Consider the following 27,244-nt stretch of genomic DNA (forward strand, 5'->3'; position numbering starts at 1 on the left):
ACCCTCCTTGACTGAAAGGGCAAGGGTTGTTTTGTTTCTCAGTTCTGAGATGTGAACAATGATCACTTTTTCTGCTTTTAACAGATCAACAGACAGCCGTGAGGGGGAGAGAGGATAGTAAAAGCAGAGGAAAGATGACTTTTGTTGTTACTTATGGGATTCCAGAACAGGGGTGAAAGTAACTTCAATTTCTTACAGGTACTATCGTATTGTACCTCAGGGCAAGAGGTGGGGGGGGGGGGGTTGTGATATGACAATACCTGAAAGAAATTTTAAATGTGGGGTGCACTGCAAGGGGCTCAAAGCAAAAGGTTGTAGAATGTTGGGGTGTGGAGGGACTCAGGGATGTCGGTGGCAAGGAGGGGCTCTGGGCAGGGCGGTGCAGTTGTTGTGGGGGTTGTGAGGTATATATAGGGGGTGTGTAAGGAGGGCAGTAGGGACTGAAGCCTCCCCCCACCCAAGATTCATACCAGGCCTATTTGCTCTCCCTCCCCCCCATCACTGTCAGGGAACGAAAGGGAAGTGTACAGCTCACCTGCCCCCTGCCCTCCCCAGCCAGAGGGAGAGGCATGCAGCAAACTGTGCACTTTCCCCTCGCTCCCTGAATGTGACGGACGGGGAGGAGAACAACAGCGAGGCAGTATGAGCGCAGTGGGGGCAGCGCCTGCGGATAGGCTAACACAAAGAAGTGCCTGGCCGTGTCTGTTCATAGAAGCTGGAGGAGGGACGCGGTCCTAACTCAAGCCTAGGGTTATATCTGTAAAGCCCTTTTGTTCAGATTCATTCCATCTTGCTGTTTTTCATTTATTAATTTATACAAACGTATGAAACAGGTTGGACTGCTGTTATTTTTTCCAGTACCCTTTGTTATTATGGGTGAGAGAACTAGGGTTGTCAGATGGTTTCAGCAAAAATACCGGAGACAGTTGACATGACATCACAATCTACATTACATCTTATTTAGAAAATACCGGACATTTATATTTTCTTATTTTCTCAATTTGCTTCCCAAACAGAAAGCTCAAATACTGGAATGTCCGGTTCAAAACCGGACACTTGGCACCCCTAGAGAGAACTAACTTATAAAGTCCCATCCTTTTCCCAACAATTAGGCTCACAACTTGAGGCGGTCTTCTTAGGTCCCAGTTTTTACAACATATTTCTTTTTGATTTCTGCAGCTCATTTCTGGAAATGTAGAATGCCATCAATGGCATGAAACTCCTTGAAAGATTCCTGTATCAGACATATTGTTAATGTTTGTGTTTATTATATTGTTAATGAAACAGATGCTTCTTCCTGAAATACACGCAATCACATTTGGAATACATCTATATGAAACAATTTTCTATGAGCTGCAGGGCACAAAAGCAAGCATGCAGAGAGTGTGATTGAGTAATACCAGAAGCCAAAACAAAGAATTCCTAAATATAGTGCATTATCCAGGCACTTGGGGAATTAGATATGCTGTAATGCAGGACCCTTCATTTTAGAACTTCAGACCACGTACAGCATTGTCATATTTTAAAATATGATTGATGACCTTTCAAGGTCCCTTCCGGTTCTAGTATTCTTTGATTAAAAAGCTCCACATTCAAAAGTGACTTAGGCACTTAGGATCTTGTCTTGTTGATTTTCAATGTGATGACAGCTCCCAAGTCACTTAGGCATTTTTAAAAAATGTGTCCTAGATCTTCCGTTTTGAAGTATTGTCAAACATTTCTACAAAACGAGAAGTCTGCATATACCTATTTTCACTCCCAAAATCAATACTAGTAAAAGTATAAATGTCACAGTGGTTTGAATGCAAAAAACAAGATAACACTGACTTTCCAACAAGGCATTTGTTTTCATTTGCAATGACTATCATTTGCTACATATATTCTGCAAGCTTAGATCTTCCTTCCCCAGAAAACACAGGGCAAAATTGTGTTATCCTTGCTTCCGGTAGCGTTTGAAATCAGTAGAACTGCTTTCAAAGTAAGCTACTACTCAAAGTGTAAAAGGATGGCAGAGCTGTGTCTCTTAAAAGATAAGAGTCTAAATGGCTTGACATCCTTAAAAAAAAGAAAGTTGCTTTTATTATGCCTGTTTTAGCCAAAGAATTTTAATAGAAAATGCCACTCATTTTGAAATTGCTTTTCTTAAAGCAGCTTACTGCTAATTACTTCCGTGCTCCCTTCAGAATAAAAATGGGTTTGGATTTCCACTGTAACTAAACAACTAGCTGTTATTTTGCATTTCAGCTCATTAGTCCAGCTCTAGATTCGCTCTCAGCTGATGAGGTTGCTATGAGTGTCTGAACACTGCTTGTTACAGAGACATTATTTCCCTGCAAGCCAATGAAAAGCTGTCATCAAGGTTCCATTTTAGATTTTATCAATGTGTTTCTGTTGCCCTAGCAACAGGAATCAGCCTATCTCAGGGAGGCTTTATCTTGCTGGCTTTTATAGCTGGGAGCTTGCCCCACTGTGCACCATGTGGTTCAGATGATTAGTTTTTCTTCACACAGACCTAACTGGCTAAGTGTGTTGGGAATAAGATAAGCATAATTTATTTTGTGAGTGGGGAGGGTCCACACTTTTGCTTGTCATTTTTTCCCCTGTCATAAGGAAACCCACATTTTTCATAGGTGCTGGCAGACAATGGAACAGATGTGATTCACACCAGAGGAGCTGACTAAAACAGTTGTGTGCTGCTAGAAAACTGAGGACTTTCCATAGGATGGGATATTAACACTGCTGTGATTATAGGGCAGTTATTCTGAGACCTGATTGAGATAATTGCTTGCATTTTCCTAAGGGCTGTGAGCTGCAAGGATGCTTTCCAGGGGGCCGTCAAGAATCCTAACTGGAATATGTACTAATTGTTTGTCCAAAGAGCTTGCAGAATGGCCTAAAATAGCAAAAAGGAGAAGTGTGATTTCTGTGTAATAACAGCTACATTGGCTGTGTTTGGAGGCTGAAATCAGGATCAAAGAACAGTGTAAATGAATTTCTAGCCTTTGTTCTACTGTCTCTTTGTATTAAAGTAGCGTACTGTAACTGTGCAGGTGCTGTGCCATGTGGATGGGTTGCTTCATAGGTTGATAGCAATTAGAAACACTTTGCTGCAGCAATAAGGCAGGGAGGGGATATTGGATTTGAGTCAGTCAAGTCAAAATTTTAAAAAGTACTCTTATTAAAAAAAACTAGCTGCAGACTACAATTGCTGCAGTGGAACTATTTGAAAATGCTGAAATTGAAGGCCTTCTGCTTGGATTACTGGCAGTTTTTGTGTCTCCAGCCTCTACATGGCTTCTATAAAAGGTAAGGAAACATTAACTTTGAAATGCTTTTCAGAACTGGCTGGCTGCAAATCATGCCACTGGTGCATTTACTTGCTCTTCTGTTTGAGTGTTGAAAGGCAAGCATGCATGCAGGAGAAAAAGGGAGTGGTGCACAAATTAATGGGAACTTGTGGCAAATAGTGTAAAGCTGCTTATTATTGCATTAGCAATTGCCACTTTTGTGCCTGCAAATGCCGAAGGTGATAATGTTTGGTGTGGGACTGTTAGTCAAATTAAGTCAAAATTAATACATGAGTTTTACTTCTATCTGATTATTTTATTGTCAGGTGTAGCAGCTGCTGCTGTTTAGATTGAGAAACATAAAGAGCATGCCGAAATTGCCTGGGATGTCATGGAATTTTCTGTCATGGAGAAAAGACTTTTTCTTGCAGGAATATTTGATAATGCTTCATTTCATGTTTCTCTTTCTGATACAGAAGCCATGCATAGCAGTCATTGAAAGCAATGGCACTTCTAGGCAGGTCTGATAGAAAGCTTAAATGATTGATGGTGAATTGTGATCATAAAGAACAGAGTAGTGATATCAAATGAGTTGAGCTTGCCTATTCACGGAAGAGCAAAATAAGCAATTCTATTTAATGTGTACACTGAACATATACCCTAGTGGGGTTTTTAACTGAACTTATTTCTCACTCTTTAGAATGTTATTAAATGGGGGAAATTTTATGCAACTAAACTTTCTTTTAGGAGATCTACAATCAAACCAAAATGGTGTTTGTCTGACTGTTGACAAAATTGGTGTGATTCTTTAAAATATCATTCTGTCTTTCTTCTGTACACTTTGTATTGTCAGCTTCTATTATCAGCCCACAGAAAATGCTTTGTACTAAATGCTAATTGCACCTGAATGTATCCTGCTGTGAAGGGAACTATCTTGATCATTTTCAAGGAATTAGGTCTCCCTTTACCCCATGATTCTGTCAGACAGGGGCCTCAGCTGTGATCCTTTGCCTGAGGAAGATCTGTTTATGCTCCTGTTTTTTGGTTTGGGGGTTCTGTTTTTTTTTTTTTTTTTTTTTTCCATGAGCTTCATTTTAAATAGAAAGATTTCAAAGTTAGCCATATGCTTCAGGGGATGTAATGTCCCTACAAATGAAGTAGAGCGGGTTGTATTCTCCAGAATGTGACAACTTGACCTGATAGTTTTCCCCAGCCTATTGTGATGTCTTCCGTTTATGTTAAGAAACATAATGTGGTAGAGATATACTGACATACTGCTTTGAGGTGGACAATCAAAAACAGCCCAACTATGTAACTTTACAGCGTGGTTGCCTGGTCAAGTCTCAGGTGTGATGCCTACCCTATAGCTGCCTTATGTCTTTCAGTAGAGGGATGAACTGTAGCCAAAGGGCCTATGTTTGTTTCCATCAAGACCATTTATTTATTTGTCACCAAAACCAAAGTGAATTTAGGCCCTTTTGCACAATTGCGCTGTGCAGGTGGATACAGAGAGCCATTGAGGCAGACATGGCTGTAGAGATCAAACAGAGGAGTGATGGCAAACAATCAATGAACCTGACCACTTTCTTGCACTTTGTAGAAATAAAAGGTTAAACATAAAGCACAAAAAAACCAACAACCACCCCACCTTAATTTCTCACTAAAAGAGAGGGGACAAAACAACGTGTGAAAAACAAATGATCCAAACTGAATAATGAAGCGAAATGCAAAGTGCTAATTAAGAATATATGCCTCACTTTTATGAGACTTTTAATTATTCTTCATTAGTGATTTTAAATTAGCCTAAAATGTTCTTGGAACAGAGCCAAATGCTGGCTATAAAAAAGCGAATAGATGTGTAATTTAAATTAAAATGGCAACTTGATTAACACTTGCATTACAGAGTGCTCAGCACATGAGCTTTTGGCTGTAGCCTTATTTGTTGTGTGTTGGGCCGGGCCTTGGGGAAGGGAGGAGGGAACAGCAGCAGGAGGGTACTTCAAGGAACCTTACAGGTGATGCTCCTTTGAGCTGTAGGTGTGGGGCCTGGCTTACCTGTCTGTAGTCTCAGGAAAGTGACATATTGGAGAAGCAGGGTCCAATCCTCAGCCCACCATGCAACCTTAGTGCCATTGGCAGCAGATGCTTTTCAAAGTAACACTAAAAAGCACTGCAGAGCACGTTGTCTCTCTTGTCCATTAGCCATGCTGCTGAGCTTAGACGGGATGTCTCTGCTCAGCACTCACATCTCACTTTCGTAAGTGTAGCTGAGCATGTGGTTTGTAACAAGTAATATGACTAATATCGTCTTTGTTTGAGGAGAGTTTAAACACTGAGTGTAAACACAACAAGGAGTCCTGTGACTCTGGTGAGGCCACATCTAGAATATTGTGTCCAGTTCTGGGCCCGCCACTATAGAAAGGATGTGGATGCACTGGAGAGGGTCCAGCGGAGGGCAACCAAAATGATTAGGGGGCTGGAGCACATGACTTATGAGGAGAGGGTGAGGGACTTGGGTCTGTTTAGTCTGCAGAAGAGAAGAATGAAAGGGGATTTGATAGCAGCCTTCAACTTCCTAAAGGGAGGTTCCAAAGAGGATGGAGAGAGGCTGTTCACAGTCGTGACAGAAGGCAGAACAAGGAGCAATGGTCTCAAGTTACAGTGGAGGAGGTGTAGGTTGGATATTAGGAAAAACTCTTTTACTAGGAGGGTGGTGAAGCACTGGAATAGGTTACCTAGGGAGGTGGTAGAATCTCCATCCCTAGAGGTTTTTAAGTCTCGGCTTGACAAAGCCCTGGCTGGGTTGATTTAGTTGGGATTGGTCCTGCCTTGGGCAGGGGCTGGACTTGATGACCTCCTGAGGTCTCTTCCAGCTCTATGATTCTATGTGATGTCTTAAAGACTAACAAATTTATTTGGGCATAAGCTTTCGTGGGTAAAAAACACTTTGTCAGGTGCAAACACAGGCTAGGTCTACACTACGAGAGAAAGTTGACCTACGATATGCAACTCCAGTTATGAGATAGTGTGGCTGGAGTTGATGTACATGAGGTCAAACTTCTGTGGCATCCCTATTGCGGGAGGTCAACGAGAGAAACTCTCCTGTCAATTTCCCTGCATCCTTGTCACCCTGTGGAGAACCAGAGTCAACGGGGACACCATCAATGTTCGATTGAGCTGGTCCTTACTAGACCCACTAAATCGAACCCCGGAAGATCAATATGCAGAGCATTGATCTCGGGGTAAGTGAAGACAAGCCCACAGACTAACACAGATACCTTTCTGAAACTTGTGAGCCTAGTGTGAATTTTGTGCTCAGATTTACTCATTATTCAAAAATGATTAAGCAATATTGATGTCAGCTTAATAGCACCCTGGCCGACTCCTCCCAATTCAGTGATGAAATTGTGTTACTTAGTTGTCACTGGTCACTAAAGTAAAATGCTATTATCTCTGATTCCTGATTAAATGAGTAAAAGTGGGTCTGGCGCTGCAACAGGATTAATTAGCATTGACTCTTCCACTGATGTGGCAGTCTCATTAACCTCAAAGGAACTCCATGAAGGGCCAGTTACAGGATGGGGATATCATGTATTACTACAAGGCTACCATGGTGATGGGTGAGTGTCTGTGCACAGAACACAGAATAAAATAATCAAGTGTCTGGTGCGAGTGCTCCTGAAAATGTCTTGGCCAGTGTTTCAGCTGCAACCTTCAGATTCACTTGGTCCTCCTGGAATCTTGGCACAATTCTCCCAGAGTTAAGTCAGTCTGGGTACGTCTGTGCTGCATGCTTGTTTAGAAATAAGCGATTCTAAAAGAAATACTCTGAAATAGCACGTCTATACTACAGGGAAGCCTCAAAATGAATCTGAGGAAGCTTCCCTAATGTGGATGTGCTACCTCGATGCAGAGCCCCATGAGGCACTGGGGAGTAATTATTTTGAATGGCCCTGCAGAGGAGCTGTTTTGAAATAGCAGCAGTGGAGCATCCACACTACTGCTATTCAGAAATAGCTATTTCAGAAGAAGTGTTATTCCTCATAGAATGAGGTTTACAGAAGTCGGAATAAGCTGTCTACTATTTCAATTTTATTTTGAAATAACAGAATTGCTGTTTAGACACTCACATTGTTATTTTGGAATAATGGCCGTTATTCCGGAATAACGCTGCTGTGTAGTCGCACCCTCTGTGCGCAGAGTCTCAGCCCAATTCTCAAGCCCTGTTTGTGGGTTTATGTGGGTTAATGCATAATGTTGGCCTGCTGATGGATATATTTCACCCAAATAACATACGTGGGTCCTTTTCTCTTTGTATCTTTTTTCATATTTGGCATACTATATCCAGAGGGGCACTACACATTAAATCAATATAGGTGGAGGCAAATCCTTTGGCTACGTCTAGACTGGCATGATTTTCCGCAAACGCTTTTAACGGAAAAGTTTTCCGTTAAAAGCATTTGCGGAAAAGAGTGTCTAGATTGGCACGGATGCTTTTCCGCAAAAGCACCTTTTGCGGAAACGTGTCCGTGCCAATCTAGACGCACTTTTCCACAAAAAAGCCCTGATCGCCATTTTCGTGATCGGGGCTTTTTTGCACAAAACAAATCTGAGCTGTCTACGCTGGCCCTTTTGCGCAAAAGCTTTGCACAAAAGGACTTTTGCCTGAACGGGAGCAGCATAGTATTTCCGCAAGAAGCACTGATTTCAGACAGTAGGAAGTTAGTGGTCTTGCGGAAATTCAAGCGGCCAGTGTAGACAGCTGGCAAGTTTTTCCACAAAAGCAGCTGCTTTTGCGGAAAAACTTGCCAGTCTAGACGCAGCCTTTTAGTTTACCTCTGCCCAAAGATACAGTGTAGGAGGAAATCCTGGATTCATTGACATCAAAGGACTTTTGCCATTGACCTCAGTGAGGCCAGGATTTCACCCACAGTCTTTCATGGCATAAAACTTTGTCTTCCATTTAAAAAAAAAAAACAGTTAAAATGATTCTGTCAGGTTCTCTTCTGTGTTCCTGCACTAACAATTTGTCTGAGTCGTAGTAAGTGGCTTGCTATTCACAAGTTGCAAGTTTACAGAAAAACTTCCTATATAAATGCTTAATACATACAGGCTACGTCTACACTGGCATGATTTTCTGAAAATGCTTTTAACGGAAAAGTTTTCCGTTAAAAGCATTTTCGGAAAAGCACGTCTAGATTGGCAGGATGCTTTTTCGCAAAAGCACTTTTTGTGGAAAAGTGTCCGTGGCCAATCTAGACGCGGTTTTCCGCAAAAAAGCCCCCATCGCCATTTTCGCGATCGGGGCGTTTTTGCGCAAAACACTACTGTGCTGTTTAGACTGGCCCTTTTGTGCAAAAGTCTTTCGGAAAAAGACTTTTGCCCAAACGGGAGCAGCATAGTATTTCCGGAAAATCAGTGACGATCTTACATGAGATTGTCAGTGCTTTTCCGGAAATTCGAGCGGCCAGTATAGACAGCTGGCAAGTTTTTCCACAAAATCAGATGATTTTGCGGAAAAACTTGCCAGTCTAGACACAGCCTAACTGATGATTGTTTCTGTAAAACTCCTGTCTTTTATTGATGACAAAGTACTGGCTAATTTAAGATCGATGCCATAGCCCTTAGTTGTATAGTTAATTGGAGAGATTTCAACACTCTCTGAATTTAAACGGCATCGACATGGTAAATATCCATCCATGATGGATTATAGCCCAAAATGAATAAATCACTTCTGATTTTTTTTATGGGCAGTTGAAGATGAAAGTGTCCTGTTTAATCACAGGATTATGATGATAAATTGCAGACCCACGTGACTTTACTTCAGGTTTACAATGTGAAAGTGAAGATTCCCTTCAGTCAATTTTCTAGTGCATCATAATGTGCATCTTCCAGGTGGTGTGTAATAGCCCAAGTGAGAAATGTTACCATTAGCACTGTATTAAAGATAAAGCATAAGGTGAGAAAATCTGTCACTGCACTGACAAGAGTGGGGTCTGTAACTTCTTCTGTTCAGGATCAGTTCTCCTCAGTAGCAGATAATTAGATATAAAAAAAGTCACACTTTCTTTAGTATACTGTGCTTCAATCCAGTTGCTTGATTCTGTACAGGTAGAACCTCTCTACTCTGGCATCCTCAGGGCATGACTGGTGCTGAACCAGGGAATTTGCTGAACCACAGGAGGTCAATATTGTCTGCCAGCATTACCAACACTTCCACTGCTTACTGGGTTCTTAAGAAGACATTTAAGGGTAAATTAAGCTACATAAGAACACAGAATACTGAAAGCCAGGACTGGCGGCTATAAACAAACTTTATGGGATAAAGGGAAACTTGGCCAGACCCATAAGTAGACACCCGGTTAACTAAAATCATGCCGGACCATGGATGTTGCCAGACCAGAGAGTGCCAGACTATACAGGTTCAACCCATAGTTTATTTTATAGACAGTGAAATGACTGAACAAGATACTGAAATATACCATTACATGGACTATATCTGAGCCTACTTCTTGAACAAGCATAAATCCCTATTATAGAACAGCCAAGGGCCTTTTTAACAAGCTTCATTTTCCAGACATTCCAGTGGATGAATATGACAAATACAGTAGTATGCTGAGTGAGATGTGAGAGAGACATTTAGTCTTTGCATAGGTTCAGCATAGGGATTAACTAGAATTATAGTTGTCATTAACTAGAATTATATTTGTCTCCAGACAGGAATTATAACAACATTCTTTCAGGCCCTGCATCAAAATAGACATGAGCATGTGCTTAAGTTCATCTATGTTCAGGTCAGCCCTGAAAAGTGTTCACATATAAGTATGTGCGTAAATCCCAGTAAGGTGTTTCAGGTCTTAATTATGGGCCACATAGACAGCATGTAACTAAGTTTAAAAAAGTTAAACAACAAATATAATTCAGGCAAAGAATCTACTAAAAAAACCCACTCCCAATATCTTTTATTGCACTTTCAGTTTTGCATTATTTCTCCATCCTACTCTATTGTCTAGTACTTGTAGCAGTTGAGGCCATTAGAGAAATCATTAGCCTTAGGTTAGTTTGGAAGAAAGGTACAGATGCGCTAGATCAGTGTTTCCTCAAAGTGGTCTGTGGGAAACAGCAAGCCAGAGCCAATAGGAGCCACGAGGCTCCACGCCTATGGAGCCTGTAGGTAAAGGCCCACTTTGAGAAACTCTGCGCTATATGATCTAGGTTGTTATTGTCTGGTAGTTTTATTCTTTGTTTAAAATGTGCTTTTTCATTGTTATGGAGCCCTGGTACTTATTGGCTGTGCGTAGGCACTGTCATTGATATTCTAGGACAATGTTAAGTAGCCAGAGACGTGCAAGATAACTTGGTTATTACACAAACCATAAGGAAATATGACAGTTGTAGAGGGTTGCCAGGTGTCCGGTTTTGAACCAGATAGTCCAGTATTTGAGCTTTCTGTTCGGGAAACAGATTGAGAAAATATCAATGTCCGGTATTTTCTAAATAAGATGCAATGTAGATTGTGATGTAATGTCAACTGTGGCCAATATTTTTGTTGAAACCATCTGGCAACCCTACAGGTGTACAATATTAACTGATTTTTGTTCAACAGAAAGTAAGCAGTTGCTATTATACAGTTACAAAATGAATGATTTTTTAAATGTTTTGTATTATAAATTAAAATGGTAAGGTTAAAGGAAAAAATATCTAGATGAGTTATCTGCAATATCAAAAGAACCATCCAGGAAACAATAATCATAAATTAAGAAGAGAAAGTACAATCACAATTGCTGTGAGGAGAGAGAGAGAGACTACTCTGGCTACCTATTTTCTACTATATTTGTATACGTGTGTGTGTGTGCGCGTGCGCACACTTAATATTCCACAAAACTAGTGAATTTCTTTTCCTTTGTTTTAGAGATTAGAGAGTTGGGTTATTATCTTTCTGTTCTCTGAAATAATGAGTTTCTTTCTTTAAGATCACTATCTGTCCTGAGCAAAGTGGTGGCAAAGATAGTGGCAAAGTAACTGAAATTTTGTCTTGAACTTGCATCTAGAGCTTGTTTATATATGTAACTAGGAACAGTTTCCTTTCACTTGACAGTGACTTCATCCAGAACAAGGCTGAGTCATAATGCCTGCAGTGCAGCTCTCTAGGGAGATTATTGTTTAGCAAATGTGCTGTAAAGTAGAGAACAGCTGAGAGTATGAAATCTTTCTTCTCCCCCATAAAATCTGCCCTCTCTGAATAGGGTTATTACAGTGCATACTGTACATGTTACAGAACTTACTTCATTGCAGCGTACAAAAGGACAGGATGAAATCCACCAAAAATAAGTGTCATACATAGCAAAGTTCTGTGTATTTTTTAATGATCTTAAGATGTTGCTAGGATCCTCACACTACTAACTGGTTTGCATGTGTTGTCCTTCTTGCACTCTGTGGCTTTATGCTTAAGGCTCTCTGAGTATAAAAATTGTCACAGCACAGTCCTTTGTGCTTAACAAAATGTATCGAGAGTGGTGGTAAAATATGTAGGTAACAGTGAAAACCCTGTAATATATAATTGTCTTATATAATCTTGGATCTATTGTAATAAGTGTTAAAGGAATCTTGTACAACTCTGGTTGAGTATTCCTGATGAGGGAAGGTGATAGGTATATCTAATTTGGTGAGAGCAGGAAACAGGCTTCTCCTTCATTACATAGTTAATTCAAGTGATCTGCTATTGAATTGCTTCCCACTTCTTAACCTATCACAAAGAGAGCAGCCAGCTGCAGAATAACAGCTGTGTGGTTACTAACAGCCTGAATTCATAATTAAAAGTCTCAGGGTATGTCTACACTTGCAGCCTAATTCGAACTAGGGCTGCAAATGTAGGCATTCGGAATTGCAAATCAAGCCCAGGATTTAAATATCCCACGCTTGATTTGCATGTTCCTGGCCAGGCGCCATTTTTGAAATTTACAAGCCCATCCTAACTGCCCGCATCTACACGCGGAAGGGAGACGGGCGTTCGAAATAAAGCCCTATTTCGAACTACCTGTTCCTCCTGTAATGAAGTTTAATAGGTAGTTCGAAATAGGGCTTTTTTTCGAACGCCCGTTTCCTTGCCGTGTGTAGACGTGGGCAGTTAGCCCCAGGGGAGGCGGAGTGCGGGGATTCTCTGTGCTGCGGGGGAGGGGGCAGGATCGACCCTGGAGGAAGCGGCGCATGGGGGGGTTCTCTGTGCCGCGGGGGGGGGTCAGCCCTGGGGGAGGTGGCGTGCAGGGCGGGTTCCCTGCACCACGGGAGGGGGGGTTGCCCCTGGAGAGGCATGTGCTGGCTTCCCTCTGGGGAGGGGGAGGGAATCCTGGGAGGAGGTGGGTGCAGGGGACTCTCTCCCCCCACTGGCACCCTGTTCCCTCTTCCCACGCCCCTCTCCCCAGCCACAGAACTCTATCCCCAGCCTCCCTGTCTCCAGCCACAGAACCCCAGCTCCAGCCCCCTCTCCCCAGCGATGTGGTGGTAATGGCAGTTCAGGCAGGATAGCATAATGGACTAGTTTGGATTTGTAATAATTATAATTTTTATTAACATTTGTAATGCATTTTTATTTGAAATCGTAGTGAAATATTGTCTAGCTGTCGTGTACAAATCTATTCTGAAAATTTCCTGTCTCTATTTGAATCTGATCTCAGAAACATTGGTTGGATGGACGGACAAACCGAATAATTATGCCTGTTTAAATAAATTTGCTTAAAAAACATTAAATGAAAAATGGGGGCAAAATGTTTCCCTTTTTGCTAAAAACCTCAGCCTATATCTGCCCTTGGGGTTGGGGCGACAGTTGCTGGCAGCTAGTCTAGGGCCGCCCCTGATTCTGAGACCCTTGAATGCAATACTCAGTGAAAGTGATTCATTATAGTGCAATTCATCCTCACTCGTGATAAAGAAAAGTGATGGTGTCTCTAATGTGAAATAAACAACCAGAACTCTGAATTCTTATTCACGCATTTCTTCTCCATCCCATCCTCGTTGTTTTATTTTACTGCCTCTGATACCCAACAGGGGAACCAACCGGTCTTCCCGCTGAACTGTCCTTCTTCCCCCTTCCTCTCAGGAATGAAAAGACTGTTTTGTTTCTCTTCCAATTGACACCCCCCCCCTTTCAATTTCTCTATAACCTGCTTTAACACAGCTTTGAAGGGTTTATCTCTGGACTTTGTAGAACTCCATTGTCTGTGCTGGGCCCCGTGCAAACGTTTTCAGTTCAAACGATTTGTCCATTAGATATGTTCTCAGAGTTGCTTTCCAAGTTTTTTTTATATATATCTGGTGTGTACCACAGTAATTGATACAGCTGATAGACAGACCTCAGTTTTAACTGCATTTGGCTGTAGGCCCAACAGAGGGACTTGGGGGGCCTTCTGGATTCCCTCTGATAGTCTTCCAACCATGAAGACTCATGAACAGAAATACTGTCAAAGTTGAAGGAGGAAGAGCGGTGGAGTAGCTACTTGTAAACAGTACAGGTTGACTGATTTATCAACAAGTTCTTTTGGAGGATGAGGTGGGATGCTCCTTACCCAAACCTTTCTGAACCTTAAAAATATTTTTGTTTCATTCCATACTAGAACTGGGGTTAGGACTAGTTCTTAGTGTTTAGCCTTCCCTGTTAGAAAAAAAATGCAGGCCAAATGTCTCACAAAGATTACTTAAAAATAGAATTGTTCTGCAAACTCTAATTTTCTATTGCCTGGTATATGCCTAAAAGAGTTAAATCAGGGAAGGAAAGTAATATAGAAAAATACAGAGCACAGATTAAATGAGGGAGAAATATAAGGTAAAAGGGACAGAAGAATGAGTTTATATACCATGTACTAAAAATGGTGACTCATTACAAATGAAAGGTCTGAAGATATTGTAAATTGCCTAAATAGTCAGAGAGCCTTTTGATCTACAATTTTAAGCCATTCCATTTGCAAGGCTTCTGTCCATCCTTAATTGGTAGTAAATTCCCTTTAGGGAGCCACTTACCTTGCTAAAAATAGACCCAGAACGGCCCTGACATCCAGATATGCAATAGTTGCTAGCTTCAACACTTACCCCTCTCAACTGAGGACCCTGCAAATATCATCTGCCAATTTCACTTCCTAGTAAAATTGCTTTGAAAACCCTGTTGCTTGATCACTTCCTACAAGAAGAAAATAGTTTATTCTTAAATAACTTACTTGTCAGATACAGTATATCTGTGGCACCTTTTGAATGTGAGTATGTTGTGCTTTTCCTGAGTTGTCATAAAAGAGAGAACAGCAGCACAATGTAATGAACAAGATTACCTTCGTTTAAAATAACATGAGGCTTATGTGCAGAACACATGATTTCATCAAAAAGCGGGTCAGATAAGATGTCCTGGATGTTTTTCACGAGTGAAGCACTTCAAAGTGACTTCCATGACAAGGACGTGACACTGTCAGGCGAGCCCCTCAGCTTTACTAGGAGAACACGTTACTTATTGAGTTAGCTTTTATGTAAAATGTGAGTGATTCTCAGGGGGTGCAAGAGACTAGAAGTTGATCCTATGACTTACGTGTTCCCTTCCTGCTAATATCGCATAGAAGTAGCAAACTACCGACAATGTCTGTTAGAACAGTGGCTCTAGCATTTAAAAGCACTTATAAATAATGTATGTCCATGTAATGAGTTATGATCTGAAGCAAACTTGCATTCCAATATAAGGAATACTAGATAACGTAAAATGTGATTAACATTCTGTGGCTTTTGTAGCTCTCAAATAATTCCCAAATAACAGGTCCCTTTTAAAATGTAGTACATTGCTCACCCCACTCTTTAGGATACTGTTTCGAGGCACTTACGGTACCAGTCAGGCATTCAGTGAGAGAGACTACGGAAGGATTTAAAAGAGGCAAGCTGAGTTCATGTCCTTCCTCCCAGGAATATATATTAAAGGGAGATCTTTGTGCACTGAACAGATATAATTTTTGATGCAGATATTTATGTGATCTGTGCTTTTGGTGTGAGTCTAAGAATGGGGGGAGAACATTTTATCTTAGTTATTAGGATGCAATCCCTAATTCACACACAAATACTTGAATGTTTCACCAAGGTGGGCAATAGTATCCTTATTTGACTCGAGGAAGCTGAGCCACAGAGAGATAAAATGACCTGACCATGTGGTACAGGAAGCGAGTGGCAGTCGGGAGGAGGAAGGCGAAATTCTGAAGTGCCCTGTTGGTGTAAAGTATTATTAGCTATATTAACATTTCCTCTCAAAACTCATGATGGGAATTGCTGTAGGGTAATTTGAAATTATGAAGGTGCTTGTACTTGGGGAAGGCAATAGCTTTATATCAGTCAGTTATTTGGCAGAACCTTGGAAGGAGACTGTGATGTATTATGTACGTGCCATCAAGTTGGCATCGTTATAGGGCTGGTCATTGCTACTGAGAATAATCACTGCATGGTGTCCACTGCAGCACCAAATCCAACTGGTGATGCTGTGCCTGAGAACTGAGGACATCATACAGAGGGACATTCAAACAGTGGGAAGAGAAAGGACTAGCCAGTTGGTGACATTGACACATTGGCTTCGCCCTTCATTCCCCATCACTAATACCCACTGAAGTTTTTCCACAAAAATAAGACTCCCTTACTACTCCATTATAACCAATAGTACTGCCCTTATAGTACTCACCCACGATGCAGGAGTCATTGGAGAACCAGGTTCGAGTCCATGCTCTGCCTGATTCAGAGTAGGAAACTGAATCCAGGTCTCTGACACTCCAGGTTAATGACCTAGTCACTGGATTATGAAGTCAGTTTCTGTGTCCCTTTCTTTTGATCTGAGGAAGTGGGTCTGGCCCATGAAAGCTCATCATCTAATAAACCATCTTGTTAGTCTTTAAAGTGCTACATTGTCCTGCATTTTGCTTAATCTCTCCTGTTGGGGTAGTTCCCCTGTATATGAGTAAATAAATATTTGCTGGGTCGGAGAGCTTGACAAAACTTAGGTCACTTAACTAGTATGTGGAAGGCATGCTACACTTTGTATAAATAATTATTCATTGGAACAGCTCCAACAGGGTCCGCCCTAGAATAGTAAATTGCCTCGTTATTAGGGGCACTCTTTACAAAGTAGCTGAGAGTGTCTTTCAGGGTGCATCTGCACAGCACCCTTAGCTCAAAATAAGCTACACAATTTATGCTGTTGTGAAATAACACACTGTTCCAAAATGTCCCTTAACCCTTGTGAAATAAGGGTTACCGGAACATTGGAATAATCCGCTCATTATTTCGAAATCGATTTAGAAATAACAGCTGCTCCAATATAGGAAGTATCCCAAAATAGCTATTCTGCCTCTATCCTGAAATAGCTCCACAGTATAGATGTACCCTCACAGAAAACTCTACTTGGGACCTAAGAAACCTTCCCAATAAAAGTTTTATCGAAACCACCTCTATAGCAGGAAAGGGGTTACAGGAGGTAGAGTGGAATCAGCATTGTCTGGCAAAACAGAGTTTCATTTAAAAAATCCTGATCAACTCCATTCCCAAAGGCAGTGTGAGGGACTGATACACATGGGGCCTGGAGTTTCTGGTCCTTAGCACCTCTCTGGATCAGGCTCTTGATCTCTAGGCACAGAGCAGCAACAGAAACACTCTTACTGTCAGACCCACGGAAGAGCAATACACTTTCCCAGATAACAGTTTTCTAAAAACAATCCCCTTACCCTGAGCCTCCCAGCCCCTCCTAGTTGCTGTATTGATTTGCTCAATGTGACAGAGCACAGAAAATTGTTACTTCTTGCAGGTGTAGGTTATGATAGTATGAAATGGAAAATCCATGTCTAATGTTCATAAGATAGACATGGTACTGGGAGGCGCCTGCTGTGCTCTGACACATCATGACTGGTGGCATGTGGTGAAAAAGAATAAGTCTTCAAAAAATTAGATCATTTGATATGCTCATCTCCATTGTGTTTCAGGCTCATGAACATCAGGAGGAACTAAAGGAAAGGAAACTAAACAACCAAGACAAAAGGCCAAAATCTTTCCTCTCTCTGCCCGACTAAGATTTTATAAATGAGATTGAAGACCAAAGGAAAATGTGTGGGTTAGGTGGGTCAGCTGAGAGAAAGGGTGTGTCTAGACTACCTAGTTTTGTCGACAAAAGTGGACTTTTGTCGACAAAACTATACCAGCGTCTACACTACCGCTGAGTTCTGTCGACATAACGTCGACAGAACTCAGCAGTTTTGTCGACGCTGGTATACCTCATTTTACGAGGCATAACACCTTCTGTTGACAGAACTCTGTCGACAGGTGTTATTGCCTGTAACACTGCGTCCAGACTACGGAGTTCTGTCGACAAAGCAGACTCAATGTGTCTGGACGCTCTTTGTCGATGGAAGTTTTGTCGACAGTATCTGTCGACAAAACTTCCGTCGACAAAATGCGGTAGTCTAGACGTACCCAAAGATTAGACATAAGGGAGGTGGTTTAGTTAGGCCACAACCTTTATTCACTTAACTGATGTGGGAACAACCAGCAATAAATGGTACCATGCAGGTAGGTCTTCATAATTTCCTCGATCATTTATACATATTTATACATGTTACCTACTGAGTTGCAGCATTATCGATCTAACCACTATCCCTGTCTCGGACCAGCTGTGGGGAAACCCACCCTACCTGGTCAGTGTGACAGCGCAGGAAAAATTCCATCCAGCCTAAAAGAAGCAAGGTGTCTAGCACAGAGCACACAGCCAGTCGTAGAAATCTAGTTCTGTCTGATCCTGTGGATGGATGTTGCTGGCTCAAGGTGGAGAGGGAGAGAGCAAAGAACCCAGCCCTACATATTCCTCTGCTCAGGCATGCATTGATTCCCCAAACGTGGTCCTATTTCCCTTTCCTCTCTGCCTTTGTTCTGGAAAGTTCCCCTTCTGAAAGTTCCCCTTCCTCCCTCCTCACACTTTATTTGACTGCAACTTCTTAAAAAGCTTCTTTCTTTCTGTAGTGAGCACGTGGTCTCTTTGCTGTCATTTCTGTCTCTTGACCCTTTATTAAGGGTACAATTTACCAAGGAGCAAACTACAAAACAAAGTGAACACATGGTCTTCTTCGAGTCTGGGTCATAGGCCTCCATTGCCAGATAACCAGGATTCATCACCAAATTTGGCCCGCTGGTTGGTTTGTTAAATTTGCTAGGCCAAGTACTTTTGGCGAATTATTGGGGGGGGAGGGGCAGGTATAATTGACGATCAGCCTCAGGTTGTGTTAATTGCTCGTTCCCAATAAGAGAATGTGGTAGGTACAGAGACGGGTGTGCAGCTCACTGACTGATTTACATTTGCTTGGGGCAATGGTTGAACGTTCCCCTCAGGGAAGGCTTGCCCAGCAGATGCCAGCAGGTTTTAAGGATCTCTCTCAAATGTCCCTCATTCGGAGAGACATCCCCCACATCCTCCTGAAGTTACCTACATTCCACACACAATTGGTGGCCTCTCAAATCTCTTGTAGAAAATTATTTACATCAGAAAAAAATAAATAATGGAACCATAGCAAGAGTTATTAACCCAGAGGAACAAATCCACCACATTCTAACTTTCCTCCCTGTATGTCTCCTTCATTTGATGTCTTTGTCACAAACTGTGTCCCAAATTAGGGCATTAGCAGACTGAGGACAATGAGAATTCTGCTCAGTGCAAAATGCATGTACCTGAGCCATTTACTTCATCTGCCTGAGTCAATTAGTGACTGTCAGTTAGTGACATAGCTGGTAACAGAGCCCACTCCAGGGAACTATAGCCTTTCCCTTCTGTGGGATACGCCAAACTCACAAAGTGCAGCAAAGACAGGAGTTAATATCTAAGATGTATCTGTTTATGTGAGATGATGTAGTGATATGTTATGCTTTGTTCTCATATGACATCAGCTGGAACAGAATTATCTGCACAATCAAAAACTGGCAACATTTAAAACAACTAAATGGAAAAAAGCCTCTTTTCTCGTGATGGATCTCTGTCTGGTGTCTTTCTAAATCTGGGTTTGTGGATAGTATTTCTAATGCACTTATCACTGCAGCGTCTAGATCTTCTTCCTTCTCTACTTTCATAGATTCCCCATTGATGTAACCAGGTCAGCTTATGTAAGGATATTACAAATTGCCATTTAAATCCAAGAAAATGTAGCCTAATTTTGTGTCTTCTGAGCATGTAAATTATAGATAAACAGAACAAGTAGATGCGTACAGAGATACCAAGGGACACGGAGAGCTAAGAATTCTCCCCAGCTGTACAATAGCCTGAAGAGAATACAAGAACCAGGCATGGGTATCTTTTTTGTATACCGTATGCCAGTGGTTCTCAAACTTCAGCAACCCAAGGACCTCCATGTTGATTTAAAATTTTTCAGGGACTCCCAAATCCCCTCCTAATTAGCCCTTTCCCTGCCCCCTTCCCTGGAGCCCTTTCCCTGTCCCAGTACTTTCTTCATCCCCCTCCCTCCATCACTCACTTTTTCCCCACTCTCACTCACTTTCACTAGTCTGGGGCAAGGAGTTGGCATGCCGAAGAGGGTGGGGGCTCTAGGAGGGAGTTTGGGTGAGGGCTCTGGGCTGGGCAGGGGGTTGGGGTGTGGAGTGTGGGCTTCGGAAGAGTGTCACTTACCTCAGACAGCTCCACACAGTGACTGGTACATCCCTCTGGCAGCAGTCCCTGGGGAGCTCAGGGTAGTGGGTTCAAGTCCCGCCCACCCTTGGAGCAGTGGGACAGCCAACACAGGCTGCCCAGCGATGAATCTGGCTTCTGCATTAGGAAAGCACGATAAGGGACCCGCTGAAGGTAGGGAGGTGGGGTGGTGTTCTGTAGTGGCCTAGGAGATACAGCATTTGCCTGGGGAGCACAGGGTTGGGGTGAGGGGGCAGAAAGCCTCTGCATTCTGGCCCTGCACACAATTCCCAGCCAGTGGGAGCTGTGGAGTCACAGCACTTGGGGCAGGGGCAGAGGCAGCACATGCAGACTCCCTGTGGCTATCCCCGGGGCAGAAGGCACTTTCAAGCTGCTTCCAGGAGCTCAGACACTGGACTTTTAGCATGCAGGAGCTGCTGGGAGGGAGAGGGAGCAGTTGTTCATGGGGGGAGCAGCAGACTCCCATGGATCCCCTCGGAGACTCCCAGGGGTCCTTGGACCCCAGCTTGAGGAATGCTGATGTATATCATACATTTATGTCCGATGAGTTATTCCAAATCCAAACACGCAATTCCATTTTGCAGGCATGACATGTTCACTTTGTAAATTAAGCCAGTGGGCTGGACCCCATTGTCTATATGAAGTCGCAGAGTGTCCTTCCAATGCAGAACGATTATTTGAAGTGGTTATGGTACTAGCAGGTCTCCAAGAGTTTTCTGTAGTAAATAAATCCATTCTCTCTTAGGGTACGTCTAGACTACCGCGTTTTGTCGACGGAAGTTTTGTCGATAGATACTGTCGACAAAACTTCTGTCGACAAAGAGCATCCAGACACATTGAGTTCTGTCGACAAAGCAAGCTGCTTTGTCGACAGAACTCCGTAGTCTGGACGCAATGTTACAGGCAATAACACCTTCTGTCGACAGAGTTCTGTCGACAAAGACGTTATGCCTCGTAAAATGAGGTTTACCAGCGTCGACAAAACTGCTGAGTTCTGTCGACGTTATGTCGACAGAACTCAGCAGCTAGTATAGTTTTGTCGACAAAAGTCCACTTTTGTCGACAAAACTAGGTAGTCTAGACACACCCTTAAAGCTGCTGGTTTAAAATGTGTTACATGCCTAGAATTCATTTTAGGGTTTTTTTTGGGGGGGGGGGGGGGAGAAATCACTAATTTGGTCCCAGAATAACTGTCAAGGGACAGTGAAACAAGATAGAATTCAAGATATTAGACCTGTTTTGTGCATTGACTGGGTAGCTATAGTGCTTTATGCAGCAAGAAACAAAAACTAGGATTGGAGCATAAAAGCATGTTTGTTCCAAGAAAAAACATCCTGAACTTAGTTCTTTCTCTCTTTTATTATAATACAAATGTTTGTTTAATGTCTTTCATCCAGAAGGATCCAAAGCATTTTATTCTTGACCTCTAAATGGAGGGACAATGTGATCTGATCAGACTAATCATGAGGCTAAGAGACAGGAACTTTTGAGCCCTAATTCCCACGTTGGATAGTCTTAGGAAAATAAAAACAAAGAGCTGCCAGGATTTTCCCACTAGTGAAAGTAAGATAATACTTACATATAGTGTGATTTTTACAGAGATATATCTAGGTTTAATCGAAGTCTATATAAAGTGCTATATAAATGTTAAAAATAATACCTAGCATTTTTGTCAGTAAAGTACAAAATGCTTTACAAAGGATAGAGGCTTTATCCCCATTTTACAGATGGGAAAACTGAGGCATAGAGCGATGAAGTAACTTACCCAAGGCTGCTCAGGAGGCATACAGCAGAGTCAGAAATAGAAACCCTATCTCCTGAATCATAGTCCAGTAGTCTGTCGACTGAACCATACTGTATCCTTAGAATACTGTGAGCAAAACCCGTGCACTTGCTATTAAAAAGATAACAGTGGAAATGGTTAATTTTGTTGCTATCTCAGGAATTGTAGGTTAACCTTCTGTGGTTGTAGCTTTGGAAGGGGTGTCTGTAGCCACGCAAAATAAATTTAATTGGCCTTTTCCAGTTCAAGAGTTCATAGAGCAATAAGTGAATCCCATGTGCACAAAGGGTGGCTTTTCCCCCTTTTTATTCAATCACTGCCAATCTCCATTTTGAAATTGTAACTTACAAGCGAAGTCTCATAGTTGACACAGTCTCCACTGAAAGTTCATGTTTGCTGTGTGTGTTCATGGACAGTTTTGGAAAATGACTCATTACTTCTTTTGGCACTAAAAATTTTGACAGACAAGTATGATATTTTGCAGACAGTTGGGCGTTTATGCAGTCTCAACGGTATGATTTAGGGTGTATTTGGTAAGCACTTGAAGGTTTATTAAATTGTATTCTAGGGCTTTGCAGTCAAACTACTTTTTAGAGTGGAAGAACTAGGCAATTTTTTTCCTAGAGTGCTACATAGGTTTTCCCTTACTTGACCATTGGGGACAATGGCCTGTTCCTTTCCAAACAGCCTTTAATAATGTTCTCTGGTTTGTGAGTGATATAAACAACAATTCTTGTAAATCATGCAGGCAGTAACTTGAGACCTCAGATGAGAAAGCTGGCTTCGCTCTGCAAGTTAGTTTGTTTAAGTGAGTGGAGGTCTGAGGAATCATTTAGAGATGATGATTCACTGCCTGGCTGCTGCATGAACCTTGGACTAACTTTGTCTTATGCCTGCTGAACTTATTTGTTCCTTGGAATCTCTCTGATTTCACAAACACTTCAAAGCACGTCATGAAGGGAGATGGCAGTGCGATGTGGAATCTGATGTGGAAGTACTGCATTTCTGTCCGGACAATCAGGTACAGTAAAACCTCTTTAAGAGCCCAAGCATGGACTGAAGTTTTAAAGTTGCATGTGTTTACAAACGGATCTCTTCCGATAGGATAAAATAGGACTGCAATCTCGTTATCTCTGCGCTATAGGATATTATCATTTAGGGTTGATTCCTCTCTTTGGTCCTCCCACCCCCTCCCAAAAAACTTTGAACGTATAGTATAGCATTACAGTAACAGATCTGGAAGGAAAAGTGGCTTTGCCCTGCTTTTTGTATCTTGGGAATCTCCCCATGTAGCTGCCCATTCTCAATGTTGTTGAATGTTGGAAAATGAAAGAAAATCTTGGGTGCATACATATTTGCCAGTTTTCTGTTTTTATTTTGCTCTCTTATCCCGATTCCTGCATGTGCCCTTTGCATGCCACAAACAGTGTTTGCTTCAGAAAAGGGACAAGTTAAGACTCCAGAATGAGAAGCTGGAGTTGTAAATAGGCAGCGCTGTCGTGCGCCGAGCTGTCTTACCTGTCTGTGTTATGTGAAAAGGCAGCTTGTTTTAGTCCAGTAACAGGCTGTGGGTGCTGTGCATCACTGCTCATGTTCTTTGAGCGGCTCATACTTGGCATTCTGCGTGGTCCTGGTCAAACTCAGTTGCTGTTGATTTCCAGCAACTTTTATGCTGGGAATTAAACCATTAAAGTGAGAAGCTCAGTGGCTGTGTGTTCTCGCAGTGACAAAGAATATATATATATTTAAATACAGTGAGTCACTTTACTCCTTCTATGCTACAATTTCTTTATGCAGCAGGGTTGTATGTTTTGAATGGTGTGTTTTGTGGTGCCAACCTCCCTCAAGGAATCGCATAATCTAAATAATTACTACGTTTCACATTGTAATTATTCACAGAGCCATAGAAACAGTCTAGAGCCTAGATTACTACATGAATTTTCACAACAATTGAAAGAGGTCTCTGCAACCTCTTTGCCTTGGGGACCCTGGTCCCCTGATCCACAACAGTTACAGAAATTGGAGTGGATTAGCAAAGACCATCTTAATAGAGGATTCAAAGGAAACAAAATCATTCTTAAAGATTCTCTGAGGTGAGGATTGAAGGCAGTGGGATAGTAGCTGTCTGAAATGAATCCGGCTTGTGCTTACGTACAAGAGCTGCACTCTTCATGGCACAAACATTCGCCCTGACCCAATAACATTAGGCATGCTCAAGAAAAGTCCTATGCAAAATTCATAAGAAAAATACCAGTTTATGCTCTTAATAATGCAGAAATTATTATAAATAATAATGCAGAAACTATGAAAAATAATCAGAAGGGCTTAATTGATCTCTGTGGCATTTTGAGTGTAGTGATAACACTATTTAAAATACAGCCTTCAAGTCATGCTTATCAGTAAATAGCCACTTTTATTTCTTGCTTCAGGACATTTAGTGTTGTTTATGTAGAATATGTAGGCTGAATATCAAGTTAATTACTTTTGGAAATGCTTCTATGTACATCAGTTTACATTGGCACAACTAGTGCCGTGCAAAGCAAAGTTCTTTGCGTAGCTCTGTGAGCATTATTTATGAGGTTTCTGGCTGTTTTAATAGTTAACTAGAACCTCTTTTCGTTGGAGGTGCTGCCTGTGATTATCAGAGAGCCCAAAGAAAAAAAGAATATTCTCTTTCAGAAATCAGCTCTCACACCCTCTCTTTAGAAAGCTGACAGGTACCATCCTGTTTTTCTCTTATTTATCCCCACCAAGGAACAGTCTCTCCTTCTCTTTCTCTCTCTCTCTTTTTTTTCCTCCTTCTGTTCAGAGGACAGCTGTTGCAGGAAATGTGGTAGGCTCAGATTTGGAAAATGTGAGGTCCCATCTCAGTTTAACCCCAGGTTGAATCGTGTTATGTCCCAGCACAGCAGGATTCGCTTGCAGCAGTGTATCATGATGGAATAAGGGAGTGTCTAGTAGTGTCCTGAGTATCTACAATTGGGAGAAAGCCCTAGCTTTCTTGCTACACTGCCAGGTATCTACACACCATGTTTGGACCGATTTCACTGTTTCGGTTAGAATGTGAGGCTTTGTTTGATTGGTGTGTTTTGCTTTTGTTTTTAACTGAGAGAGCTAAATTTGTTCAGCTCCTAGACCAGATGCACTTATACCAATATAAATGTGTATTGTAACATATACCGTATTCCTCTTCTGCTACAGGATTACATTATACTGGCATAAGCATCTACAACTGTGACCATGTTAAGGAGCTTAAGCCATATTAAGTACACGGGGATAAGTAAAGCAGTACAGTGTTTGTGGGTAGGCAAGCCCTAAGTGAGAAATCATAAAAATAAATACTGGTGTTCTACACAATAATTTGGGGTCCTGCCCAGCGCTCATTCAAGTCAATGGAAAGACTCCCATTGGCTTCAGTGAAGGCTAGATTGGGTCCTTGTTGGAACTTCCTTAATCAGAGTGTGAGTATGTCAGGACAGAGATCATGTCTGCCTACCGCCCCTAGCCTGTAAGCGCTAATGCACGTGTGTAACTTTCCTACCACAAGAAGTCCCACTGAAATCAATGGTAGCAAAGTTGAGCACATGCACAAGCGTTACAGAATCAGCACCTTTGTGGGGTTATACACACCTCCACTGAGCTTACTGGGGCTCGGTCCTTTCTGGACTCTTTGCACAGTACTTCATACAAAGCAATAATAAACCCAGCAGTATAGCAGTACCTCAAAATATGCTCAGCTGCCTAACTCCTCCTCACCTTTCAGCTACGGCAGAACCCTCTTAGGCTATGTCTACATAGCAGGTAGACTCCTGTGGCTGGCTCCCACCCCCTGATGCTAGCTCTCAGGGCTGTTCAAATGCCATATAGACTGCTGGGCTCTACGATCCTGTGAGGTGGGAGGTTCTGAGAGCTTGGGCTGCAGTCCCAGTCGGATGCCGTGTAGCCTGAGACCAAGGCAGCTGGTGCAGACCAGCCAGGGATATCAAATTGTAGTGTAGGCCTATCCTTGTTGTCCTTTCCGGGTTGCATTTGATTGCCCCACACAAGGGACAGCAGAAGGGGAAAAATTCAGACTAAATGTATAGGTCTGTCCATCTGCAGTTGGCACTTCAGGCAACAGAGAGGGAGGTTGTTGCTGTTCCTCCACATCCCTTCTAGAGGGGTTCCTGGCTATGGGTCCTGTGTCAGTGATGATCTAGATACCCTGGGTCAGCCCAGCCCCAATGCTCCCATCCTGCCAGATGTGACCATGCCAGCGTGGGGCCCACCTCTACGCACAAGGAATGCCGAGGTCTCCAAGTGTGACTGCTCCCCAGCAAAAGGCCATGACAGGAAGTACATGGCAAGTCCATGAAAGGAATTTTCATTGTGAAGTTTCAGGCCATTAAAATCTGGTTCTATTGAAGAAATTCCGACAGGACGCACCAATAGTTATCTGTTAAGTAGGTTTCAAATGCTTCAGCCCAAAAAGATTCTAAATTGCCTCTCCTCTGGTCTGTTGCCCATGGGTTCCCAAACTGCGGCACATGTACTATGGGTGGTATGTGACCTTGATGTTCCCTCCGCTCCCTTCAGAATAATTTGCAAGAAGGCGGGATGTGACCCAGTACTTTGGGAACTGCTGCACCCTGCTACTGACTGAGGAGCAAAGAAGGATTTCTCTGCCTGTCTTACTGCAGCAGCTTCCATCAAAGAGTGAGAAAGGGCTGGTCCTGCTACAGATATTTCCCACTCCCCAGTGAACATGTTGACTTCCAGAGTGCCTTGTGGAGAGGGCGGAGGACGCACCTCTTGCCACTCTTGGGTGGAACAGGAAGGAATCTTTTACTAAATAAAGAATCTTTTCCTCTTCTAGCGAATCTCCACTTGCAGAGATGGAAAAAAAACCCTGCTGTAAGAGGGCTCCATTGTATACACTTACCTTAAGAAACATAAAAGTGGCCTTTGTGGCTAATGCAGAACACAGCACTATTCATTTAACTTAGTGTTACCTTTTAAGAACCTTTACACAGTTTGGCTGCATAATATAAGCAAATATCTAATTAGTATACAGTTAACCTTTTTATTATGCTCCCAGTTGTTATGACCACTGTATTTTCACACAATCAGACAGGTATGAAAATAGTGACATGTACTGTATCAGGACTGGGTTAAAATCATTTACCTATTAAATTGCTAGAGCTCTTAATAATGTGCCATATGCTAGCTTACTCAGAAGGATGGGGTTAGTGGTTAGAGGAGCAGACTGGAACTATTTGAGTCAGCAAATCCACAAGCCACAGAGAATCAAATGAAGGGTTTATAGTAAAATAACACATAGTTTTCAGATTGCATCTTAAAGTTCCAGTTACAAGTAATGGAGCAAAGTAGTCAATAGTTTGTTTTCGATGTTCCACACATCTGGAAAAAGTAAAAATGTGTTCTTTCAGTCGGTGAGTTGTCATGGTACATCCTCAACCACCCAGACCCACATTTTCCATCTTTCCATCC

General features: G+C 42.2%; 1 protein-coding gene across 8 annotated transcripts in view; it reads left to right on the forward strand.

Moving 5' to 3' along the window:
• IQSEC1 (IQ motif and Sec7 domain ArfGEF 1) overlaps window positions 1-27,244 on the forward strand; it is a 616,154-nt gene that overhangs the window by 386,482 nt on the left and 202,428 nt on the right. The window contains exon 1 of one of the 8 annotated variants that reach the window (XM_075939728.2): window positions 2,429-3,306. The exons of 6 other annotated variants lie outside the window; for them this stretch is intronic. In XM_075939728.2, coding sequence (XP_075795843.1) covers window positions 3,230-3,306 — 77 coding nt within the window. In that variant the 5' untranslated portion in view covers window positions 2,429-3,229. Of the gene's footprint in view, window positions 1-2,428; window positions 3,307-22,348; window positions 22,776-27,244 lie in introns of those variants that run through there. One more of the 8 variants, XM_075939729.2, reaches the window with a different exon arrangement.

This window comes from Pelodiscus sinensis, chromosome 11 (assembly GCF_052426305.1).
Source record: "Pelodiscus sinensis isolate ZL-2025 chromosome 11, ASM5242630v1, whole genome shotgun sequence".
NCBI lineage: Eukaryota > Metazoa > Chordata > Testudines > Trionychidae > Pelodiscus > Pelodiscus sinensis.